The following is a 21,154-nucleotide window of genomic DNA, read 5'->3' as shown; positions in this document are numbered from 1 at the left end:
AGCTAAGTAAATGATTAACGGTGAGAAGAAAGCGCTTTTCCCCTCTGCCGGCACCTCATTGATTAACCACGCCAACACCAAGAGCAAACACAGCAGCATCAGGCTGTATATCAGGAGGAGAAACTCTCACAGCGGGGGAACAAGACAGCTGAAGCACTTTGGCGAGTCTTTAGATCTTTTATGAATGCTAAGCAGTTTTTCAGACTGAATCCAATGACAATCTATCGACACTCTAAGCTCAATATTCAGATAGATAGATAGATAGACAGACAGAGAGATAGAGAGAGAGAGAGAGAGAGAGATAGATGATAGAGAGAGAGAGAGAGAGATGGATGGATGGATGGATGGATAGATAGATATGGAAAAACAGACAGATAGAGAGATAGAGAGAGAGAGAGAGAGATAGATATATATAGAGATAGATAGATAGATAGATAGATAGATAGATAGATAGATAGATAGATAGATAGATAGATAGATAGATATGGAAAAACAGATAGAGAGATAGAGAGAGATATATATATAGAGAGAGATAGATAGATAGATAGATAGATAGATAGATATGGAAAAACAGAGAGATAGAGAGAGAGAGATATATATATATAGAGAGAGAGAGAGATAGATAGATAGATAGATAGATAGATAGATAGATATGGAAAAACAGATAGAGAGATAGATATATATATATATAGATAGATAGATAGATAGATAGATAGATAGATAGATAGATAGATAGATAGAGATAGACAGACGTGGGTGGATGGATGGATAGATAGATAGACAGAGATAGATAGATAGATAGAGATGGATGGATAAACAGACATGAATGGATGGATAGATAGATAGATAGATAGATAGATAGATAGATAGATAGATAGATAGATAGATAGATAGATAGATAGATGGACGGATATATAGAGATGGATGGATGGATGGATAGATGGATAGATAGATAGATGGACGGATAGATAGAGATGGATGGATGGATAGATGGACTGATAGATAGATGGAGACGAATGGATGGATAGATAGATAGATAGATAGATAGATAGATAGATAGATAGATAGATAGATAGATAGATAGATAGATAGATAGATAGAAATGGATGGATGGATAAATACTGTAGATGGTTGGATAGATAGAGATGGATGGATGGATGGATGGATGGATGGATGGATGGATGGATGGATGGATAGATAGATAGAGATGGATGGATAGAAATGAATGGATAGAGATGGCTGGATAGAAATGAATGGATAGACATGAATCGATAGATAGATAGATAGATAGATAGATAGATAGATAGATAGATAGATAGATAGATAGATAGATAGATAGATAGATAGATAGATAGATAGATAGATAGATAGATGATAAACATAGATAGATAGGGATGGTTGGATGGATGGATGGATGGATGGATGGATGGATGGATGGATGGATAGATAGATAGATAGATAGATAGATAGATAGATAGATAGATAGATAGATAGATAGATAGATAGATAGATAGACAGACGTGGGTGGGTGGATGGATGGATAGATAGATAGACAAACAGATATAGATAGATAGAGATGGATGGATGGATAAACAGACATGAATGGATAGATAGATAGATAGATAGATAGATAGATAGGCATGTGTTTGATTAGTTTGATCCATCAAAACCCTTTTAGCATCTTTGTCTGTTCACTCTCAGTAATCTTGTTGCTTTTGGCAGGAAAGGGTCGTAATTGTATTAATGCCTGGAAATAGGAGCCGTTACGAGTCGCATCTGCCAGTCTTGAGCCATTGCACCCCTGTAAAAGCTATCTATGAACTACACACCTGCCTTTATGAGCAGCTAATGGGCCATGAGGTGCAATTAACCATCAGCCATTATCACCTCTGACAGATGGTCCACGAAAGTCTTGGATAAACGACTCGAGTGCTCTTCTAGTGACGGCGCTGTCATTACAACCAACGGCCTCTAGACAAACATTCGAGCAAACAAATGTAATTATTTGGCCTCAATAAAGGTGTTACGTTACCAAGCTGTAAGCCAAAGGCTTAGCATGGCATATCTAATGCCAATTACACGTGTGTTGTGCTTGTGTGATATAGATCTGTTCAGTTTGTAGTCCAAAATATTTTTTTTAATTTTTTTTACCACATGGGTTCCCTCAGGAATATCTTATAGCGGTTTTAGATTTTTAAGTGCAAAAAGTTCTGTAGTTAGCATTAGGCTAAAGAGACTTTTATGCAGACTTTAATGAAGACTGTTTTAAAGTCTGCATTAAAACGGAAGTTGTGATAATCATTAGGTCAAAATTACCATAAATAATAATGCTTGAACTCTCAGTGTGCTTTTTTTTTTTTTTTTTTTTGATAGTCTAATGCACCTTTCTACATTCCCTGCACACACTCAGTGTTTTGAGAGCTGTCTGATACGTCGCTGCCTTCAGGTGCCGGTGATGACACCGTCATTCATTCTGTTTATTTCTCTAAGCTCTCTTGGTTTCGGTGCCAAGGTGTCCTGACATCTGTGTGTGTGTGTTACGATAGGGCTGATGTGTTGACACATTTTGAGGCAGGAAAAGAAAGGAATATGACGATAGACCTAGCAAGCAAGGGCAGTTTATAAATGCTCAAGGCAGATTCTTTGCAGTTTACAAAGTACAGATGAAAAAAATGCATATTGCTATTAGAGCAGACAGCAGTAATACAAATCAATGGATATTCATGTAAGAAAATACGAGCTTACTGAACTATTTAGACTATGATACAATGTGCATGGAATAATAAATCACATTTTATTGAGTGTTTGTGTCCGAGGCGTAATGAGATGACCTCAGAATGAGAGGGTGTTCATATTTTATAGTTTTAAAACAGACTTTATTCTTTTTCAATGTCTCATAAACACTCTCACACGTGTAACTTTATCCGTCTGTTTGCTCTTTTCCCCATCATCATTTATGCAGGAAGGACTAAATTTAAAAGGCTTTGTGATGTAACTTTTATAGGATAATAACAGTATCGTCTGTCTGTTTATACCAGTTGTTTCCCCTGTGTTCCTTTTGCCCGCAAAACACCCAAGAGCAAGCTTTGCTTTCTAGATCACTTGATTAGATGTTTATTTGTTCGGTCTCAGTTCGGCAACAGCACCACACCACTTCTGTCTTAGGCAATGATTCTGGGAAGTTTGGAAACTGGATTTTTGTTTTAGAAAAGTGTGTGGTTACAATCATCTCTTGTCAGTGATGTAATTCATTTGAACACAAAGGTTGAAGGGCAAGATAAATGGATTGTGTTTTCATCCACTCCTCGAAAGCCAATTTCCACCACATAAGAAAAAAAAAATCATGCTTTGGTAGGCTAAATCATAAAAAGTCATAATTATGATATATAGGCCTGGTTTCACAGACAGGGCTTAAATTAAGCCAGGATTAGGCCTTCGTATAGCTTATACCTTAGGAAAAAACATTACTGGTGTGCATCTTGAGACAAATCAATGGCACTGACATCTTAAGATAGGCTACACCAGTGTATGTTGCTTTCAGTTAAAACAGTGCAAACATGCACTTTTAGTCTGGGACTAGTTTAAGCCTCATCTGTGAAACCGGGGGATAGTCTACGTTAAGATATTAAGTCGTAACTATGAGATAAAAAGTCTAAATTATGACATGAAAGGACTACTTATGACAATAAATTTGACTTTATGTCATCATTTAGAAGATGAGTTTATCTCATAATTGACCATTGTCATTCGACTTTGTCATAATTATGACTTTGTATGTCATAATTCTGACTTTGTATGTCTTAATTATGATTTACCAAAACATGATATTTTTTTCTAATGTGGTGGAAATGGGCTTAGTTGAACACAACTAATGTTTTCCATTTATGTCCATTTGGATTTGATGTTTCTATGGACACTTTTGTCCTCTGTGGAGAAATTAATCTTTCTTAAACCACATAAAAAAGTAATTATAGGCTAATTTAATAGCTAGCATTAGCCTATAGGTAGGCCAATCCTAAACACAGTACACAGTAGGACTATTAAATAATTTTTAACTACAACTTGATCATTGAGCAGCATTATAATATAGTGCAATGCAGGGAGGAACAAATCTTAATATTTGTACAACAACATTGCATTTGGGTTGGGTCAAAACCTCTCTAGTAGCACATTTCATTGAGCTAGTCAAGTTGTGCAGTTTTGATATGAGAAGATTTCCTACTGTAACATGCAAAAATATACAAACGAATATGTAAATACACTTAGCTCTCAGCTCATTAGGTCAAATATGTGATTGTGGGGTATCAACTTCTTATCCAGCAACATTGTTTTGTCTGGTAAAAATTGTAAGAACGTAATGTGTTTGAAAGCAGCGCCCCCTTGTGAATACAAAAACACATTGCAGTTTGATGTGTTCATTAGATTCTATTGGAATTTGGAACATGATTTGTATGGATGCTATTGGCCACATCAATGGACAAATGTCAGACCGTAAGCAATGAAAGAATGAAAGATGAAACTATTTAGTATATCAGGCAGTTTTACATTTTTATTTCTATCCAAGCACATTCAACTACACAATATCACCAACAGGAACAAAGAATGCCCTTCTTAATCACGTATAATATTTCCCATGGCCAGCATAGGAAACATATCTGAAACATATCCAGAAATATGTAGTTTTCTCCCTCACTTAAAGAATAAAGACTTTTTTTTTTCAGACTCAGATCACAACAATAAACTATATAAATTACATTTGGTAGGAAAAATAAATATAAATTATTTTCAGAGTACACTAATAAATATTTCTGCCCTGCCACTACAAGTTGTTCAAGGTGACAGGTTTCCTTTTTCATGATAATATCCTGTGCATCGTAATTTAGCTTCTCTTGCATAAGGCCATTAACCAAAATTCAATATTAAGAGTCTAAAACATGACATTGGCTTGTATATTCAATGTAATGCAGTTAAAAAAATCAAGTAGTTGTTGGTTATTGTGAACTAAGCAAAGATTTCCGTTGTGTCCCATTATAAAACTACATTTTTAATGCACTAATCACTAATAACCATCTTCCGCTTACATCAAATGGAGGGCCGTGTGCGACTCTAAGAGCTTCCTTCGACTGAGCGTTTCCTGGCGAAGAGGTGAGTGGGGTCCCTGTTGCGCAGGTTGGGCTGGATCTTGAACATGGGGGGCCAGCGGAAGCCGGTGTGGCCCTCCATCCCAGAAGTCCCGGCGGCAGCAGGTTCGGACGGGCAGGGCTTGTTCTGAAGCAGCTGGAAAAGTGTGGCCATGTCAGGTCCCAGTCTGGACACCAGCCCGGCTCGCACCACCTCCACGGTGTCTTCCTCACACTCCATTAAGCTCTGAAGAAGCGTGCTGTAGTACCTGCGACACAAAAGTACGAGGGATTAGTGCGTACAGTCGAGTGAGCTCATTTTATAAAAATAATATTTCATCTAAAATGTAAAAAGGTGTAGCTCTTTAACAGTTCCTAGTGACTAATGGTGATCAAGCTCCGAAAGGTCCAACAACAACAAAACATTTTGGTCTGTTCCTCACACAAATTTTTCATATGGCTTCAGAAGACTTATATACAGTATAGTACAAAATGGCATTTTTTATTTCATTTTAACTTTAAAATGTACTGTATATTGTATTGTGATGTAAATTATATTGGAACCTTATTTTAACACCTTGAACTTGAATTTGGCTCATAATCATTATTTTAATTTTAATATTTTAATTTTTTCACTGTTTATTTTGTTGTGTGTGTTGTTGATTAGGCAATATTGTATGTAAAGCAAAAATGAAAATAAAGTAAAAAATGTAAACTGAAAAAAAATCTATCTATCGCTATTATATGGATTTTTTTTTTTTTGTCAAAAATTCACTTTTTTGTTTCACCGAAGACAAAACCCCATGCAAGTGAAAAACATGAGAGTGAGTAAATGATCACATAATATTCCAAATAATCTGATTTGGGCTGACAGTGTAAATGTGGTCTAAACTGAAAATCTGAATTAGTTCACTTAAAAAGTTTACGTTGTTCCAAACCTGTATGAGTTTCTTCTGTTGAACTAAAAAGAAGATATTTCGAAGAATGTTGGTAACCAGACAGTTGACACAGTAGCCATTGACACAATGGAAGTCAATGGGTGGTCTGGTTGTCAACATTCTTCAAAATATCTTCTTTTCTGTTCAACAGAAGAAACTCATACAGGTTTGGAACAACATAAGGATGAGTAAATGATGACAAAATGTAGGAATTTTTTTTTTTTCGTGTTTTATCACTTTAAGTCCGGTAGACCAATCATCACTCACTCCAAAACAAGTTCACACGCTATATTACCTGTTCGGGAAGTGGCTGGGCACTTGGACCACGTCACCAATGGCCTCAGGGTTGGATCGGGCCACTTCACAGATGTCAAGCTTCTTATAACATTCCTCTTGCACTTCAGCAATCATCTTCTGGAAGGTGGAACAGCGTTTGATGGTCTGGAAGACCTTAGAGGTGATACCGTTGGCGATGCACTTGATGCTCTCTTTCACAAACGTCTTACCCTGGGGGGGAAAAAATCGAAAATGACTCATATTGCTATATTATATAAGCAAACGGGGGAAATGCAATGTTAAGGCCCGTTCACACACTAAGGACGATAAAGATATAGTTTTAAAAATCGTTCTCAGTAAGAATAGCAGAGTTCACACCACATAACGATAACGGCACAGAGAAACGATATAATTGGAATCACTTTCAGAATTGTATCCAGCTGATGAACGATACAAACATTGACAGCCAATCAGAATCCATCTTGCTGTAACGAGCTCGAGCATTTAAAGCGGTAGAACAGAACTATATCGTCTGCTGGTGTGAACGCTGATATAGTTATCGTTCTTGGCGTGAACGGGCCTTTACTTAGAGGAGTAAATAAATGGTTCTGATTAATGATGTTTTGTAGGCCTACCTCTGTGTTGAACACAGCAGCAGTGTGGAAGAAGACGTTACAGATCTCGTGCATGCCGTCAGTGTCGCAGGTCGAGTTTTCCAGACATGCGAAGGTGGAGCAGCCGACCTGAAGAGCTCCGTTCAGGCACCGGGCAACCTCAGCTGGAGGAGGAAGGAAAAATACTTGTTTTGAGAAACAGTTTTATTCAGAGCAGTGTAAAAGTAGGCCTTTTTGCTACAGAGACAGTCCTGAAGGTGTAATATTTTGCTCAAAGGTGAAACCCAGCAAACACAGAACGTCCCCCCCCCCAACGTTAGTTAACTTATAAGTTACTAAAATACTTACTAAAAATAACTTATAAGGTTAGGGGAACCTTAGTTAGAATAATGTTCTACAATCCATTAAGAAAACCTTCCTGGCTAACCAAAAACAAACCTTAAAAAATAATGTTCTTCTGGAATTGAACCTACAACCTTATAACCACTAAGGATTTGAACATTTGCCCATAGGCTACTCTTAAAACAAAAACAAAGTGACCATTCAATAAAGAAAATAATACTTACTAGGGCTGTTGGATGAGAATCGTGCTCGTCTTGGTTGTGCAGGTTCCTGATCTGTTTGAAACGCAGATGTAACCAAAACGAGGAGCAAAAGAAATCCGCTTTTCAGAAGCATGTCTGCACCTAGAACCAAAAACAAGGGATGAAAACAAGAGACCTTTGCTGATTCTGTGGGTTTGTGTTTCAGGTTGGTGACAACCTCAGCTTTATACAGATCTTCAGCTGAGCTTGACGGCTCATAAATCCCCACCATCACCAATCAGAACGCAGGATCCGAAAGCTCAAACTTTCCATCTCTTTGTAAATATTCATGGACTGATATTAATGCAGACCCACCTGCTATGATTTTATCTCCAGTTGGACATTTAAATGATTTCAGATACTTGAGAGAATCATATTGCTACTTATAAGCAAACAGGGGTAAACATAAAATCATCATAGACAATTTTTATTTTATGTATTTTGCAGTATTTATTATGAATGATTTATCTGTGCACATTATTATTATTTTTAATTAATGTGCCATCATCATTTTTAATCAAAATAACTTGCCCTCTGTCTTGCAACATATGGGCAGTGTCCGAAATCGCATGCTCTCTTGAGTAGGTACTTTTTTCGAATAAGTAATTACTTCACGATAGCTAAAAAAGTACATTATATATAGTATGAGTGTGTGTAGTATGAATGTAATCTGGACGTACTACATTTGCCATTTTGTCATCATGTGATCTACCAGCGTCACAAATTCTCTCCCGTGGGTGGCCTCATGGGATAGTAAAGTGTCCATCGTATGCACACTTCAGAATCTACCTGGAAGTAGTAGGCCATCCAGGTACTTTTGGAGTACTCTTTTATGAATACTGTGAATTTGGACATACTTCTTTTGTCACGTACTGTTTTTCGCCTACTATATAGTAGGCAGCCCTCTACTTTTCTCTGATGACATGTTTACTGGTGTCACATGAGATCGACCAATAGGAAATGACAACCATGTAATGGCGTCCAATCAAGTCCCTATGGACAAGATCAAGTTCTGCCCTACATTTTTTCTTGTTCGAAAAGCCGTTTTACTCCGATATACGTCACAATAGGGCACTTACATTTAATGGCGACTTCTTTTTTTTTTATTATTCCATTTCTTAATATTGCACCATAGCATATCTAATTGATTAAACACACACTATCATTTTCTTATCATAAATGATGTTTGCTTTACATTCTCATCTGGAGGATCATGATGATTTACCCTGTTCTGTAACAATATTATGATATTCCCAATGATATCCCTCTCAAGCAAGTCACGCTCAGTGGCTTCTTTGTAGAAAACACTTCTAGTGTTTGGTTTGGATTTAATTTCAATGTGATTTACTGTATGCACATCTCTCTTATTTGATGCTCTTGTTCTCAAAGAGGGTTCAGGGAGTTTTTTCACACCTGGCACAGGTAATTGTGCTAAAGGTACAAGCTTCATCAAAACAGACAAATGTAGCTTGTCAGAACTGGTCATGTGGTTGACTGAACATCCGTTCCCACAGGATCTGAAGGAGAAGCGTTTGTAAGTGTCTAATCAGTGGATCTTGCAAAGGCTATAGGAAGTGATGTGTTTTCCATGATGAACTTCATTAGCCTAAAGAAATTTCCTCCCCTAAAGGGTTAATTACTGATAATGATCAAAGCACTCACTGGTTTCTTAGAGGGGGGATGGAGACGCAGCTATTTTGGTTTTATTACCTTTGTTCACACAAATGCCTGCAGTTTGTAAATGAAGTAGGGCAGGAAAACTCACACCCACATCTTTACTGAATAACATGATTGAGTTGGAACAAACACACACAGCCTTTAATTTTCCAATAATCTGTTGAATCTCAGACTACATGACATTGAAGTCATAAATATTGATTTTTCAACAACAACAAAAAAAAAAAAAGCTGAATGTGATGATTGTGCCATAAACGCCTTTAGCAGGTAATACAACAATTTGGGGTTAAGCAGAAAATGTAAATGTAGCCTATGTATAGCACACCTTCAGTAAATTCATCCTGCATGAGAATTCATCACCATTCAAGCTTTTCTTTTTTTTTTCATAAAATGAGGAAGAATCTTCATCTAAGAAAGTGGGTCCCAAAAGTCTGAGATGATATTGGAAATCTGAAAAAAAAAAAAAAATCTCCAATTTAAACCTGGAAATAATCCGAAAGTTGTAGATTTTGAAGAGTAAAAAGGAGTCACATTTTATTTTACAGTGTCCTTCTTACACGTTACATGTAGTTAGTAGTAATTACTATGAATTGTGCATAATTATATGCAACTAACCCTAAAACACACCCTAATCCTAACCCTAGTTAATTCTTATTACTCAAATGTACAAATACACTGTAAAAGGGACACCTTAAAATAAAGTGTAAACAAAAAAATCCTGTTACTATTGTTATTTAGTGACAATGAGCATGTGAACGTTCTTCCATAAAAGCACAAGAAGCTTTGCTGGAGAACATGGATCATCACTTGATGCTGTCCTCATAAAAAAAAGGGATAACAGGCTTTAACAAATAAGAACTGTAAAAATTATTAATACAAATGCTGATATTATAAATACAAACGCTAATATTATAATAAAAATATTGTATTAAACCATATCAATTTAAATAATTTTACTCTGGACTTCATTGATGGCTTTAAAGATCAACACAAAGCAACAAACGCACAATTTTCACTAGTTGAAATGTTATTCTTGATATCTGTATATTTCAACATGTTACATTTGTTATTTCTGATATCTGAACATGTATTCCTGATATCAATAATTAGGAGAGTAATTTCAGATATCTAAAACGGCTTTCTTATAACAATCATTCATGATAGCTATCAGGAATTAACATGGTCACTAATGACAATCGAATTATTGATATAAAAAATAAGTAAAAATAATAGTAGCAATTCAATTGTTGATTTCAAGAACAGACATTTGCACTATTTACCACGCAATTATTGATAATAAAAAAATATGATTTTTACTAGTAAGAATTGTATTTCTGATTTGTGAAATTGGAATTTCAACTAGTAAAAATCAGTAGGCTATCCTGGGAAAGAATACAAGTCAAAACGGCTTGCCATACACTGCAGGTTTATTAATGTTCAGTCTTTATTAACGAGAGCATATAGGCTAGTTTGCAGTGAGTGTCGGATATACAAATAGAAGCAGCGCACACTATTGAGGTGAGGATGGTGGAAAAGGCAGATAGGCCTATTTTAAGATAACTATAGAGGGCAGCAGGTTGGTAGTTATGAAGCTTGAGGTAACTATATGTGTGAACTATAATTATTTGTTGTAGTCTTTTCGACTCTTTCATTTCAGCCACCCCATTCTCAACACCCTTAGTGTGGTGCGTCAGATGGCGCTGCCTACATGCGGAAGAGAAACCAAGGAGCCACCGGGAATGTCACGAATCAGAAGCCTACAGCCGTCGCGCTTTTCTGCTCATTCAGTCGGTTTATTTTAATAAAATGATCTTAAGAATTAGGGCGTTTGGTGGTAACATGGGTTAGCTTAGGTCTGGATGCGGTAAACTACGGTGGCATAGCCTAATTCTGTATCTTCTGCTTCTCCGCCGGGAAAATGAAGTGTATGCCCGGTTCGTTTCAGGTGCACGCCGCATACAACGGGCATTTTATCACCTTCCTCTCTAAGAGCACAAACGACTGCCAACCCGATGCATCCCTTCAGTTCACTTCGGTAAGGTCTCGTGTGTTCATAAATGCATGCGATTGTGTAGGTTAACGTTACATTAATTGCTTTCTTGAGCAGGACATTATACGGAAATGAGGAGTAAGCTATTACATAAGTTCAGTGTGAAGGCTGTGTTTCAACCTATTGAGCTGCCTACCTAGACAGCATTGCTCGGCATCGTAGGCGAATTTGTGCAGGTGATTCTGAGAGCGTCGAACCTGTTTTTTACGGCTCTGGAATGCTTGATTCTGATTGGTCAATAGCTACGCCTTAGGTGCATAAAATAGTTTTTGTAAAATGATCGCTAAAATGGATATTTCTCTGCCTTAGTTTTAATCTTTTCATAACTTTCTAGAAAAAAAAAAATCTATAAGAATAAGTTGTTGCTAAAATGGTTCGCTACAGAAAAGTAAATTTTTCTATGTGGAATTGCGGAGTAATAATAAATGATTTTTGCTGCTCCAATGTAGGCTACTGGACTATTTTTCTTAAAAGACCCCCTTTTGTAAAAATTACGATTTTAATTGTGCCGTTTGAATGTTTGTCCGCTTTGAATGGAGATTAAATGTAGATTGGGTGGTATTTCGTCAATGAGGCGAGAGGACAGTGGATTTAGACTGCTCAAACATAAATCCCCGTACTTAAGCTTTCTTTGTATCTTTGTACCGTATTGGTGGATGAAATGTTTTGGGCTTTAGTTGGCGGTTGCCTTCTTTAGCTCTACGTCCCATGTCAAAGTCCCTTTAAGGCAAGTCTTCACTCTGCGGCCATCTTTAAAACGTCTCTCTGGCAGGTATTTTAGTCATGTGCAGCTCCATCTCTTGGAATGGGGAAACATCAAATTCTCCAAAAGAAAGTTAACGCAGTATGGATGTTTTGTCACGTGCTTCTTGGCAAAGAGTTTTCACTACTCCAATGAAAACTTTGTTGCTAGTGATAAACTCTGGATCTTTCAACAGACACCAGGATCGATGGATCATTTATGTACCGGTTAAGCCGGTAGGCCGACATAACTGCTGAAACCCATTTTTCACGGTGGCAACTGATGCAGAGCCTGGTCTACGTCAATTTTGGTTATTGTTTTAAAATCAATAGCCAGATCTTTCTTTGGCACACCAGTTCTGAAAACGGTGTACAGACCACATAGTCTTTTTAACAGTCCTGGGTTAATTTCTTGACTTTTCCTCTCTCTCTGCCTTGACCATCTCTACCACTCATACACGCTAGCCCACCCATTAAAGGGTTAGTTCACCCAAAAAAATAAAAATTCTGTCATTAATTACTCGCCCTTTTTAATGAAATCTGAGAGCTTCCTGTCCCTCCATTGACAGCTACGCACCTACCACTATGACGCTTCAAAAAGTTCATAAAGAGATCGTAAAACTAATCCATATGTATTGAGCGGTTTAGTCCAAATTTTCTGATGAGCCTCGATCGCTTTATGATGAACAGATTGAATTTAGGCTTTAGCCTATTTGGAAAGTATGCATCTAATCATCTAATATGTGGATGAAGTATAAATATTCCTTTCATTTCTCAAACATCTGCCTAACAGACTGAGTGAAAATGAGCTAAAACAATTATGGATGGCAAAATATGGATACTGCATTATAACCTATTATTATTGTTATGTCACAAAGCTTTTATTGCCATTTAAGTTATTGTCTTTTTGTGTTTTTGATGTTATGTCTACATAATCACATGCAATACTTAATCTTTTGATTAATAATCTTGCTTGCACGTTGAACATGAGGAAAAAATAGAGTATATATTTATAGACATCATTTGCAGTATCATGCTTGATTATGTAAGGAATTTATCCTCGTATTATCCTAGTATTTTCAAGTTTTATGAGTGTTAATTGTGTCTTTATCCATTGCTTTTAGGTCCCAGTTTAGAGATACTGACATGGACTATGAGAGGCCTAATGTGGAGACCATTAAATGTGTGGTGGTGGGGGACAATGCTGTGGGCAAAACGCGGCTGATCTGTGCCCGAGCATGTAACGCCACTCTTACGCAGTACCAGCTACTCGCCACGCATGTGCCCACCGTCTGGGCCATTGACCAGTATAGAGTCTGTCAAGAGGTCTGGACTTTTATCTCTCCGCTCATGACACTTCAAAAGCATAAGATAAGTATTGTAACCCATGAATCCAATTCTTGTGCCTGTTTTTGAAGGTTCTGGAGCGCTCCAGAGATGTAGTGGATGATGTAAGCGTGTCTCTTCGATTATGGGACACTTTCGGAGACCACCACAAAGACCGGCGCTTTGCTTACGGCAGGTGTGTTTGTGGATTTTGTTGGAAATGAAACAACATCTGAAATATTCTTTTGAGGACATCTTAAATGTTTTATCTTGTGTTTGTACACCAGGTCAGATGTGGTGGTCCTGTGCTTCTCCATCGCCAACCCCAATTCTCTCTTTCACGTGAAGACCATGTGGTACCCAGAGATCAAGCACTTCTGCCCTCGCGCCCCAGTCATCCTGGTGGGCTGCCAGTTAGACCTGCGTTACGCTGACCTGGAGGCTGTTAATAGGGGACGGAGGCCTCTTGCCAGGTGAATTGTCGATCACAACTTTCAATCTGTTATTTAAAGACCCATTGAAATAAGAATTTGGGTATTTGTGCTCATTATGCTAATTAAAAATTGATAGTCTTTCTCAAAATTTATAGTCTTTCTCTTCCTGGAATTTTTTTTTTTATTAATATGTGCAGATGTATATATATTTTTTCAATGAAATGGTGTCTAAAAATGCATATGTATCTATTGTTAAAATCTATGTTACCATTTAAAAGCTTAGGGTTGGTAAGATTTTTTTAATAGTTTTTTTCTCTTTAAAGTCTTCTGCTCACCAAAGCTGCACTTATTTGATCAAGAATACTGTAAATATAATATCGTGAAGTATTATTACAATTTAAAATGACTGTTTTCTGTTTGAGTATATTGTAAAATGTCATTTATTCCTGTGATTCAAAGCTGAATTTTCAGCATCATTACAGAAATCATTCTAATATGCTGATTCGCTGCTCAAGAAACATTTCTTATTATTGTCAATGTTGAAAACAGTTGTGCTGCTTAATATTTTTGTGGGAACCATGATAATTTTTTTAGGATTATTTGATGAATAGAATGTTCAAAACAACAGCATTTATTTGAAAATGAAATATTTTGTAACATTCAAATTAAATATTTTGTAACATTATAAATGGCTTTACAGTCACTTTTGATCAATTTAATGCAGCTTTGCTGATTAAAAGTATTAATATTAATTTCTTTCAAAAAACTAAATCTGTATTTAAAAAAAGTAATTATACTGCATAAAAAACAAATAAAAAAAACAAATGTAAACATCTCTATATTTCAAATACCACAAGCTTCTCTAACTTATAAAACATACAATGTTATCTATATTATAAATATTAAAAATACTAGTAATTATACATGTCTTTATATTATAAGTATCACTTGCTTCTCTAAATTATGAGTATAAAAATACTACTAAGTATAAATGTCTCTATATTAATGTCACCTGGTTCTGATTAGGAATAGCAAGAAATAAGCCTTGGTCCGTCTGTGTGTCTTTGGCTTTCAGACTATTTAATTGGCTAAATTGAGCATCATGTATTGAGGGCGTTTTTAATTAATGCAAGAATGTAACAAATATGTAGCATTCACATTAAAGATATTGTAGTACAACCTTTTTGTTGACATTTCTCCATCAACCGACTTTACAGACCCATCAAAGCAAATGAGATTCTTCCTCCTGAGAAGGGTCGCGAGGTGGCCAAAGAACTGGGTGTCCCGTACTTCGAGACCAGCGTTGTGGCTCAGTTTGGAGTGAAGGACGTGTTTGACAATGCCATTCGCGCTGCTCTCATCTCACGGCGCCACCTGCAGTTCTGGAAGTCTCACTTGAGGGACGTCCAACGGCCTCTTTTGCAGGCGCCTTTCCTGCCTCCAAAGCCTCCTCCGCCCGCTATAGTCATCCCGCCACCTCCTTCCACCACTGAGGAGCACCCTGCCCTGCTGCTGGAGGAGCCGCTGTGTGCTGATGTGGTTCTGGTCCTCCAAGAGCACCAGCGAGTCTTTGCTCATAAAGTCTACCTCGCCACGGCCTCTTCGAAATTCTACGACCTTTTTCTCCAGGATGTGAAGGCAGAGGCTGACGGCAAGCAACCTCCCGGTTGGGAGCTCCCTACGTGGGCCGCCAGCTTTGACATGTGTGAGAGCAGCGATGAAGAAAGCAGGGTCAACCTCAGGGCCTGCATCAGTGACGGGACTCTGACCGGTGTAGACTCTGATGGGATCCTGGAGGGTGGGCGCGAGGGGCGACTTCTGTCGTCTTTGGGTCGGGCTTTCGTCGGCATCAGGAGAGAAACAGTCCAGGACCCCGTCACGTTCATCTCCCGGCCAATGACGGTGGTGCACATGGACCCGTCGGTGTTGCTCGGGCCGTTTCGCGTGGTCATGCGTTACCTATACACTGGACAGTTGGACGAGCACGAGAAGGACCTGATGCACATCGCCCACATCGCCGAGCTGCTGGAAGTGTTTGACTTGCGCATGATGGTCGCCAACATCCTCAACGACGAGGCCTTCATGAACCAGGAGATCACAAAGGCTTTCCATGTGCGACGGACCAATCGGGTGAAGGAATGCTTGGCTAAAGGAACTTTCTCAGGTTAAAGTTGTTTTTATCTCATGTAGTAAAGTAGGGCACAATTTGGGGATATAATTGAATTCCGAATTAGTTTAATTATTTCTTTATTAACTATTGTAAAATTTCTCTGTACAATAGTGATGGGCGCTTTCGAAACACTGCTTTGTGAAGCTTCAAAACCTTAGCAAATTATTTGTTTCGAACCAGCGTTTTCAGGCTGCCAAAGTCACATGACTTTAGTAAATGAGGATTCGTTACGTCAATACTGTTTCAGAATTTCAATGGTTTGCCACTAGGTCTCTGTGAACCAATGAACTAGTGTCTGTGTCGGTCTTTCTCCCATTCATAGTAATACGAGTGCACCATCTTAAAGCCTTTGGTTGTTGTTAATAGTCTCTTATTGGTCTGATTAACCAAGCTCTCCATAAAACAAACAAAACAAGCCCTACAATTTACTAAAATAACACATAATGTAATGGTATTAGATGATTTACTAATTGCATTTAATATATTACACTTTCAACAACCTATTGGTTTGTGACAGATGTTTTTATGCATGTTGGGTGGAGTTTTCATTGCGTTTAAGCCATTCTGACCTGCAGGTGTCACCAGTGTGTGGCATTTCGAGTGCTTCGAAACAGTGAATCATTTTGCGAAGCAATTGGTGGATCATGAGCTGCGCATGTGTAAAAGAACACAGTGCCACGCTTCGATCTGAAACATGCAGCGCATATATTTAGCGATATCGCGATTACCGTTCACCGTGCAGCCCTATCGTAAGATCATAATGCTGTCTGTTTTTGCTGCATCAAAGATTTCTTTCTTTGTATCCCAGATGTGGTGTTTAAACTGGATGATGGTACCGTTCAGGCCCACAAACCCCTGCTCATCTCTAGCTGCGATTGGATGGCAGCCATGTTTGGTGGGCCTTTTGTCGAGAGCTGTACTAAAGAGGTAAATGCTGCATTTTACAGAAGTGACCCATTCATGCACAACATTTATAAACATCACTGTGGAAAAGAGATAAATCAATGGGGAAATTGTACATTTTGTTCACTTTTTCCTGTGTCCTCTGAGAGAAGATTTCAAACAGTGTTACATTGATATTTGTGTAGAAGTTAATGTTATCTTCAAAGACGTGTTGTGGTTTCACAGGTGTTGTTCCCAAATACGACCCGTAGTAGTATGCAGGCTGTGCTGGAGTATCTCTACACGGGACGTTTCTGCTCCAGACCTGACCTGGACGCCATGGAGCTCATTATCTTGGCCAATCGCCTCTGCTTGCCTCACCTGGTCGCCCTCACAGGTCTGACGATTGATTATCATGTCAATAATGTACATAAGAACTAACAAGGATTATAGAGTTTATAGAGTCTGTCCCCAAAGTTTTGAACGGTTGTGTAAATATCATGTTTATATGTTGTCATCCCTTTTAAAGAACTAATAATGAACAACATTCACTCTTTTCATGCATTGAAAGAGCAGCATGAACATTGTGCTAAACTTCTCCTTTTGTGTTTCACTGAAGAAAAAAGTCATACAGGGTGAATAAATGATGTATTTGTGTATTAATTGTGTTTTGCTGCAGAGCTCCATACTGTGACTGTTCTGAAGGAGTCAGCCGCCATGGGCACGGACATTGACGAAGATGTGCTGGTATATCTGGAGATGGCTCAGGTAAAGTTTAAAGGCAGAGTAGGTGATTTGGTCTTGAATTTTTTTTTTTGTTATCCTGGTTATCCAGTCACTGAGCGCCACAACCGAAACAGCAGCCGCCTTTTACAGTTCCTCCTGAACCAAAACAATGAGCTTATGCTGCATTCGCGGTTTGTGACTCGAATTTATGCGTTTCAATGGCAACACTATCAACGGCTAAATGAATCTGCAGCAGTCAGGTGGTACAGGTCAGTGCTCTTTAAGTTATGTTCATTATCATTGTAATGTTATGTGCTTTGAGACATGAGGTAGTTTCTCGTGACGCCGTCTCTCGTGACGCTTCTGTTTGCTCTCATGTGTTTGAGGAGGCGTGGGTTTGGAGGTGCTATGAACAGAGGGTGGGATCTTATGCTTTCAAAGCTAGCTTGCTATTGTTAGCCTTTCCGAATATTGCCCACCCTACCTTTAAGACTTAGTGCATAGGTTATGTTTTCAAGTTAGCATTTCCTTTATTGATTAACCGAGCTGTTGTGCAGCAAGAGCTGAGACTCTGTCGTACTTGCCTACGATTATGTTACAAGTAAACTAAGAAAGAATCTGCTTGACTAAGGAAATAATGGGTTTCCTGCAAACAGTACAGTAACCTGTGTCTTGCTCTAGGACACATTTTTGCTGCATTCCTGTGAATGTTCACATGGTTCATTCTGTCATGCCTGAGTGGTCAAGCTGAGTCACTTGATTTACTAAAGACTCTTAGGAACGCTAGACATTTCTTCACTTTTGTGTCTCAGGCACTCTGTGAGTAAATGTGTTCCTGTATTTGACTCTGAAACTAAACGGTATGATTCATAAAATGCCTTTAACAGAGCTTGAGTTTCATTGGTAAACTGGTATAGACTGACAGTGAAAAAGCAGCTAACAGCTAACTCACCCTAATAACATTACAAACTCTTCCGTGGAACACAAATGGAGATATTTAGCATATTGTTCACAGGACCAAAAGAAACACCATGAAAAGTCGTTAAGACATCCATAAGGTTATATTTGACGTCTTCTGAAGCCATACGATAGCTTTGATAGCTGTTCTCATTACTGTAGCTTTCAAATCCCATTAGTGCTTCATGGCACTAGTTTTTGGCAACGGGACATAAGAAAACCAGGAAGAGAAATTTTAAAAGAATCGGACCAACCCACAGTTATGTGTTTTGAAAAAACATAAATGGCGACTAAGTGATGATTTTTGGGTGAATTATTCCTTAAAGAACACTCAATTTACATGTTGTCATGTGATTTCAGTTCCACTGTGCCTACCAGCTCACCGATTGGTGCCTTCACCACATCTGCACCAACTACAACAACGTGTGCCGCAAATTCCCCAGGGACATGAGGGCCAAATCAGCAGGTAGTGCATGAAAACTTTGTCTTTTTTTTTTTTTTTTTTGTCCAGAATCAGTTTTTGACATGTTTTTGTTTTGGATGCATTTTCAGAGAACCAAGAATACTTCGAGAAGCACCGCTGGCCTCCGGTCTGGTACCTGAAGGAGGACGACCACTACCAGAGAGCACGGAAGGAGCGGGAAAAGGAGGACTACCTGTTGCAGAAGCGGCAGAGCAAGCGGAAATGGGTGCTGTGGAATCTTCCGCCCTCCCCTTCGAACCCCTCTTCATCTTCCTCTTCGTCCTCATCCTCCTCTGCTGTCATCTGAGGAGACGAGTGGGACATGTCCTGCTTTTTCCACAGGGTTGAAATCACAGCTGGTTTCAGATCAACATCTCAGCAACCGTGCTTTAAAGTTCTTGGTGCTTAAAGTCCTGTAAGGCATCATGTAGGGCATGGCCGCCAAACAGGTCTAAATGTGAAATGTTTACCAAATGTGACTATAGTCGTTCTGCTGGTGCGTAAAACAGGTAGGCATCTCATCTTAAAACAATGAAGAAACCCTTTGTGTATTTTAGTGATCTAGATTCTAGATCAGTGGTTCCCAACTTGATTTTGCTTTACAACTCAGATTTTACACTGGACAACAAATGGTGATGCAGCATTGTGCCAAAATTGTTCATCATATGATTTTTTTATTTTTTATTTTTTAACAAATGTTAACAAAGATTAATAATAATATTGGTTAATGCATTAACTGATGGGACTTTATTGTAAAATGTTACCGTTTTATATATATAATACATATATATGTATCGTATATATATATATATACTAACTGGAATAAGTTTGTTAACTGATATTTATGTTTTATTTCAGCTTTATTTTAGTTACCAGAAACATTTGAATAAGTTTTAGTTAAAATAACATTGCTGGTTTGGGCAGACATCAAGACCAAAAGAGATTTCTAATCTTTCAGATATTAAGATTTCAAATATTTTGCTATATTAACCACACTCAGCTGTTTTTCCCTCACACACCAATTGATAACCACTGATCTAAAACTGTTTCACCTCAAAGCAGATACTGGGAACACTGAACAGTCACACGAAAAACATTTGTACAAATCGCTGTGCATTTTTAGCCAATAATAATATTCTTCACTTTTAGCATTGTACATTGTACAATGACTCTTTGTGATTCATCCCCTGAATCATATCATATATATATATATTCTCCTGATTATAACAGGCATGACCGTCAGGTGATCACTAGACTCTAGTGCTGAAATTATAGTGGAAATTGTGAGTTTGCCACGTAATTGTGCCTAGGTCCTGTTGTTCTGAGACGTCATGGCGAGATTCTGCTGGCAGAGTCTTCCTGTGCGAGTTCCTCACTAGACGGTCATCAAGCTATTTTTCACTACAGCGTAGTTTGGATATTGAATTGAGTGGTTACACATTTAATAAAGGCAGAAGTTTTCTTGAATTTCATGTGAATAAAGGTTCACGAAAAAGTGAACATCTTGACAGTGTTTACTCATCCTCATGTCGTTCTAAACCTGTACGACTTTTTCTTCCATGGAGGAAACTTTTGTTTTCCACAGACGTCACAAGGTTTCCACAAATTACAGGTCTGGAGTACTCATGAGGGTGAGTAAATGACAGAATGTGTTTCTGAGTGCACAATCCCTTTAATGATTCACTTGAGTTTTGTGTGAGATCTAGGTCTTGTGATAATCCTGTCTTTTAGATGTAATTTTGTCTTGATACTGAATACATAATATCACACGATCAATGGTGGTTCTGTAAAACTAAACTGCAATGAAAGGAAATGCTTGTCAATATTAAAAATATAATTATAATAGAACAAAAATAGTTTTGTTTAATGCGTTTATTTTAAAATGTCTGCTTAAAATTTCTGTATACCTTTGTTTTGCTGTGTGTGTGTGTGTGTGTGTGTGTGTGAAAAAGAGAGAAAGAGAGAGAGCGTTTACAACACCACTCTGTCATTTATGATGTTGTTTTCACAGTAAAGTTGAATATGGAGTATAGATTCCAATATTTAGAATTTACATTTTCTAAATTACTTTACTAATTACTATTTATTGTTTTGTGTATGTTTTACTTTCTCTCTCATATATATAAATAAATATATTTTTCCATAAATATATTCTATTTATACAGTATTATATATATATAACTGTGTATAGAATAT

General features: G+C 37.8%; 2 protein-coding genes across 3 annotated transcripts; one reads left to right on the top strand and one right to left on the bottom strand.

Moving 5' to 3' along the window:
* Positions 1–4,525: 4,525 nt before the first annotated feature.
* Positions 4,526–11,429, bottom strand: stc1l (stanniocalcin 1, like). Its single transcript, XM_084400595.1, has 5 exons — positions 11,396–11,429; positions 7,515–7,634; positions 6,970–7,112; positions 6,354–6,565; positions 4,526–5,389 (listed from the first exon to the last, which is right to left on the bottom strand). The coding sequence occupies exons 2-5, from the start codon at positions 7,624–7,626 to the stop codon at positions 5,107–5,109; spliced, it is 750 nt and encodes a 249-aa protein (XP_084256721.1). The 5' UTR covers positions 7,627–7,634; positions 11,396–11,429; the 3' UTR covers positions 4,526–5,106.
* Positions 10,693–21,119, top strand: rhobtb2b (Rho related BTB domain containing 2b). Of its 2 annotated transcripts, none has more exons than XM_084400591.1 (10): positions 10,693–10,727; positions 13,125–13,326; positions 13,419–13,522; positions 13,614–13,799; positions 14,978–15,924; positions 16,739–16,857; positions 17,059–17,209; positions 17,492–17,580; positions 18,856–18,961; positions 19,048–21,119. In XM_084400591.1, exons 2-10 carry the CDS (start codon positions 13,147–13,149, stop codon positions 19,263–19,265), a joined length of 2,100 nt encoding a protein of 699 aa, XP_084256717.1. In that variant the 5' UTR covers positions 10,693–10,727; positions 13,125–13,146; the 3' UTR covers positions 19,266–21,119. The 2 variants fall into 2 exon arrangements, with proteins under 2 accessions (XP_084256717.1, XP_084256716.1); XM_084400590.1 differs by lacking the exon at positions 10,693–10,727 and adding an exon at positions 10,745–11,244.
* The last annotated feature ends 35 nt before the right edge of the window (positions 21,120–21,154 follow it).

This window comes from Rutilus rutilus, assembly GCF_951802725.1.
Source record: "Rutilus rutilus genome assembly, chromosome: 25".
Taxonomy (NCBI): Eukaryota; Metazoa; Chordata; class Actinopteri; order Cypriniformes; family Leuciscidae; genus Rutilus; species Rutilus rutilus.
Note: the sequence above shows the minus strand (reverse complement) of the source record. Positions and strands in the feature narration are given on the sequence as shown.

What these genes read in the sequence shown, in the direction of transcription:
- stc1l (XM_084400595.1), bottom strand. Translation starts at nt 7,626, where the DNA reads ATGCTTCTGAAAAGCGGATTTCTTTTGCTCCTCGTTTTGGTTACATCT. An exon ending in ATTCTCATCCAACAGCCCTA is followed by an intron (nt 7,113 to 7,514) that starts GTAAGTATTATT and finishes TTCCTCCTCCAG; the next exon opens with CTGAGGTTGCCCGGTGCCTG. An exon ending in CTGCTGTGTTCAACACAGAG is followed by an intron (nt 6,566 to 6,969) that starts GTAGGCCTACAA and finishes TTTCCCCCCCAG; the next exon opens with GGTAAGACGTTTGTGAAAGA.
- rhobtb2b (XM_084400590.1), top strand. Translation starts at nt 11,222, where the DNA reads ATGCATCCCTTCAGTTCACTTCG. An exon ending in CATCCCTTCAGTTCACTTCG is followed by an intron (nt 11,245 to 13,124) that starts GTAAGGTCTCGT and finishes CATTGCTTTTAG; the next exon opens with GTCCCAGTTTAGAGATACTG. An exon ending in CATGAGGGCCAAATCAGCAG is followed by an intron (nt 18,962 to 19,047) that starts GTAGTGCATGAA and finishes ATGCATTTTCAG; the next exon opens with AGAACCAAGAATACTTCGAG.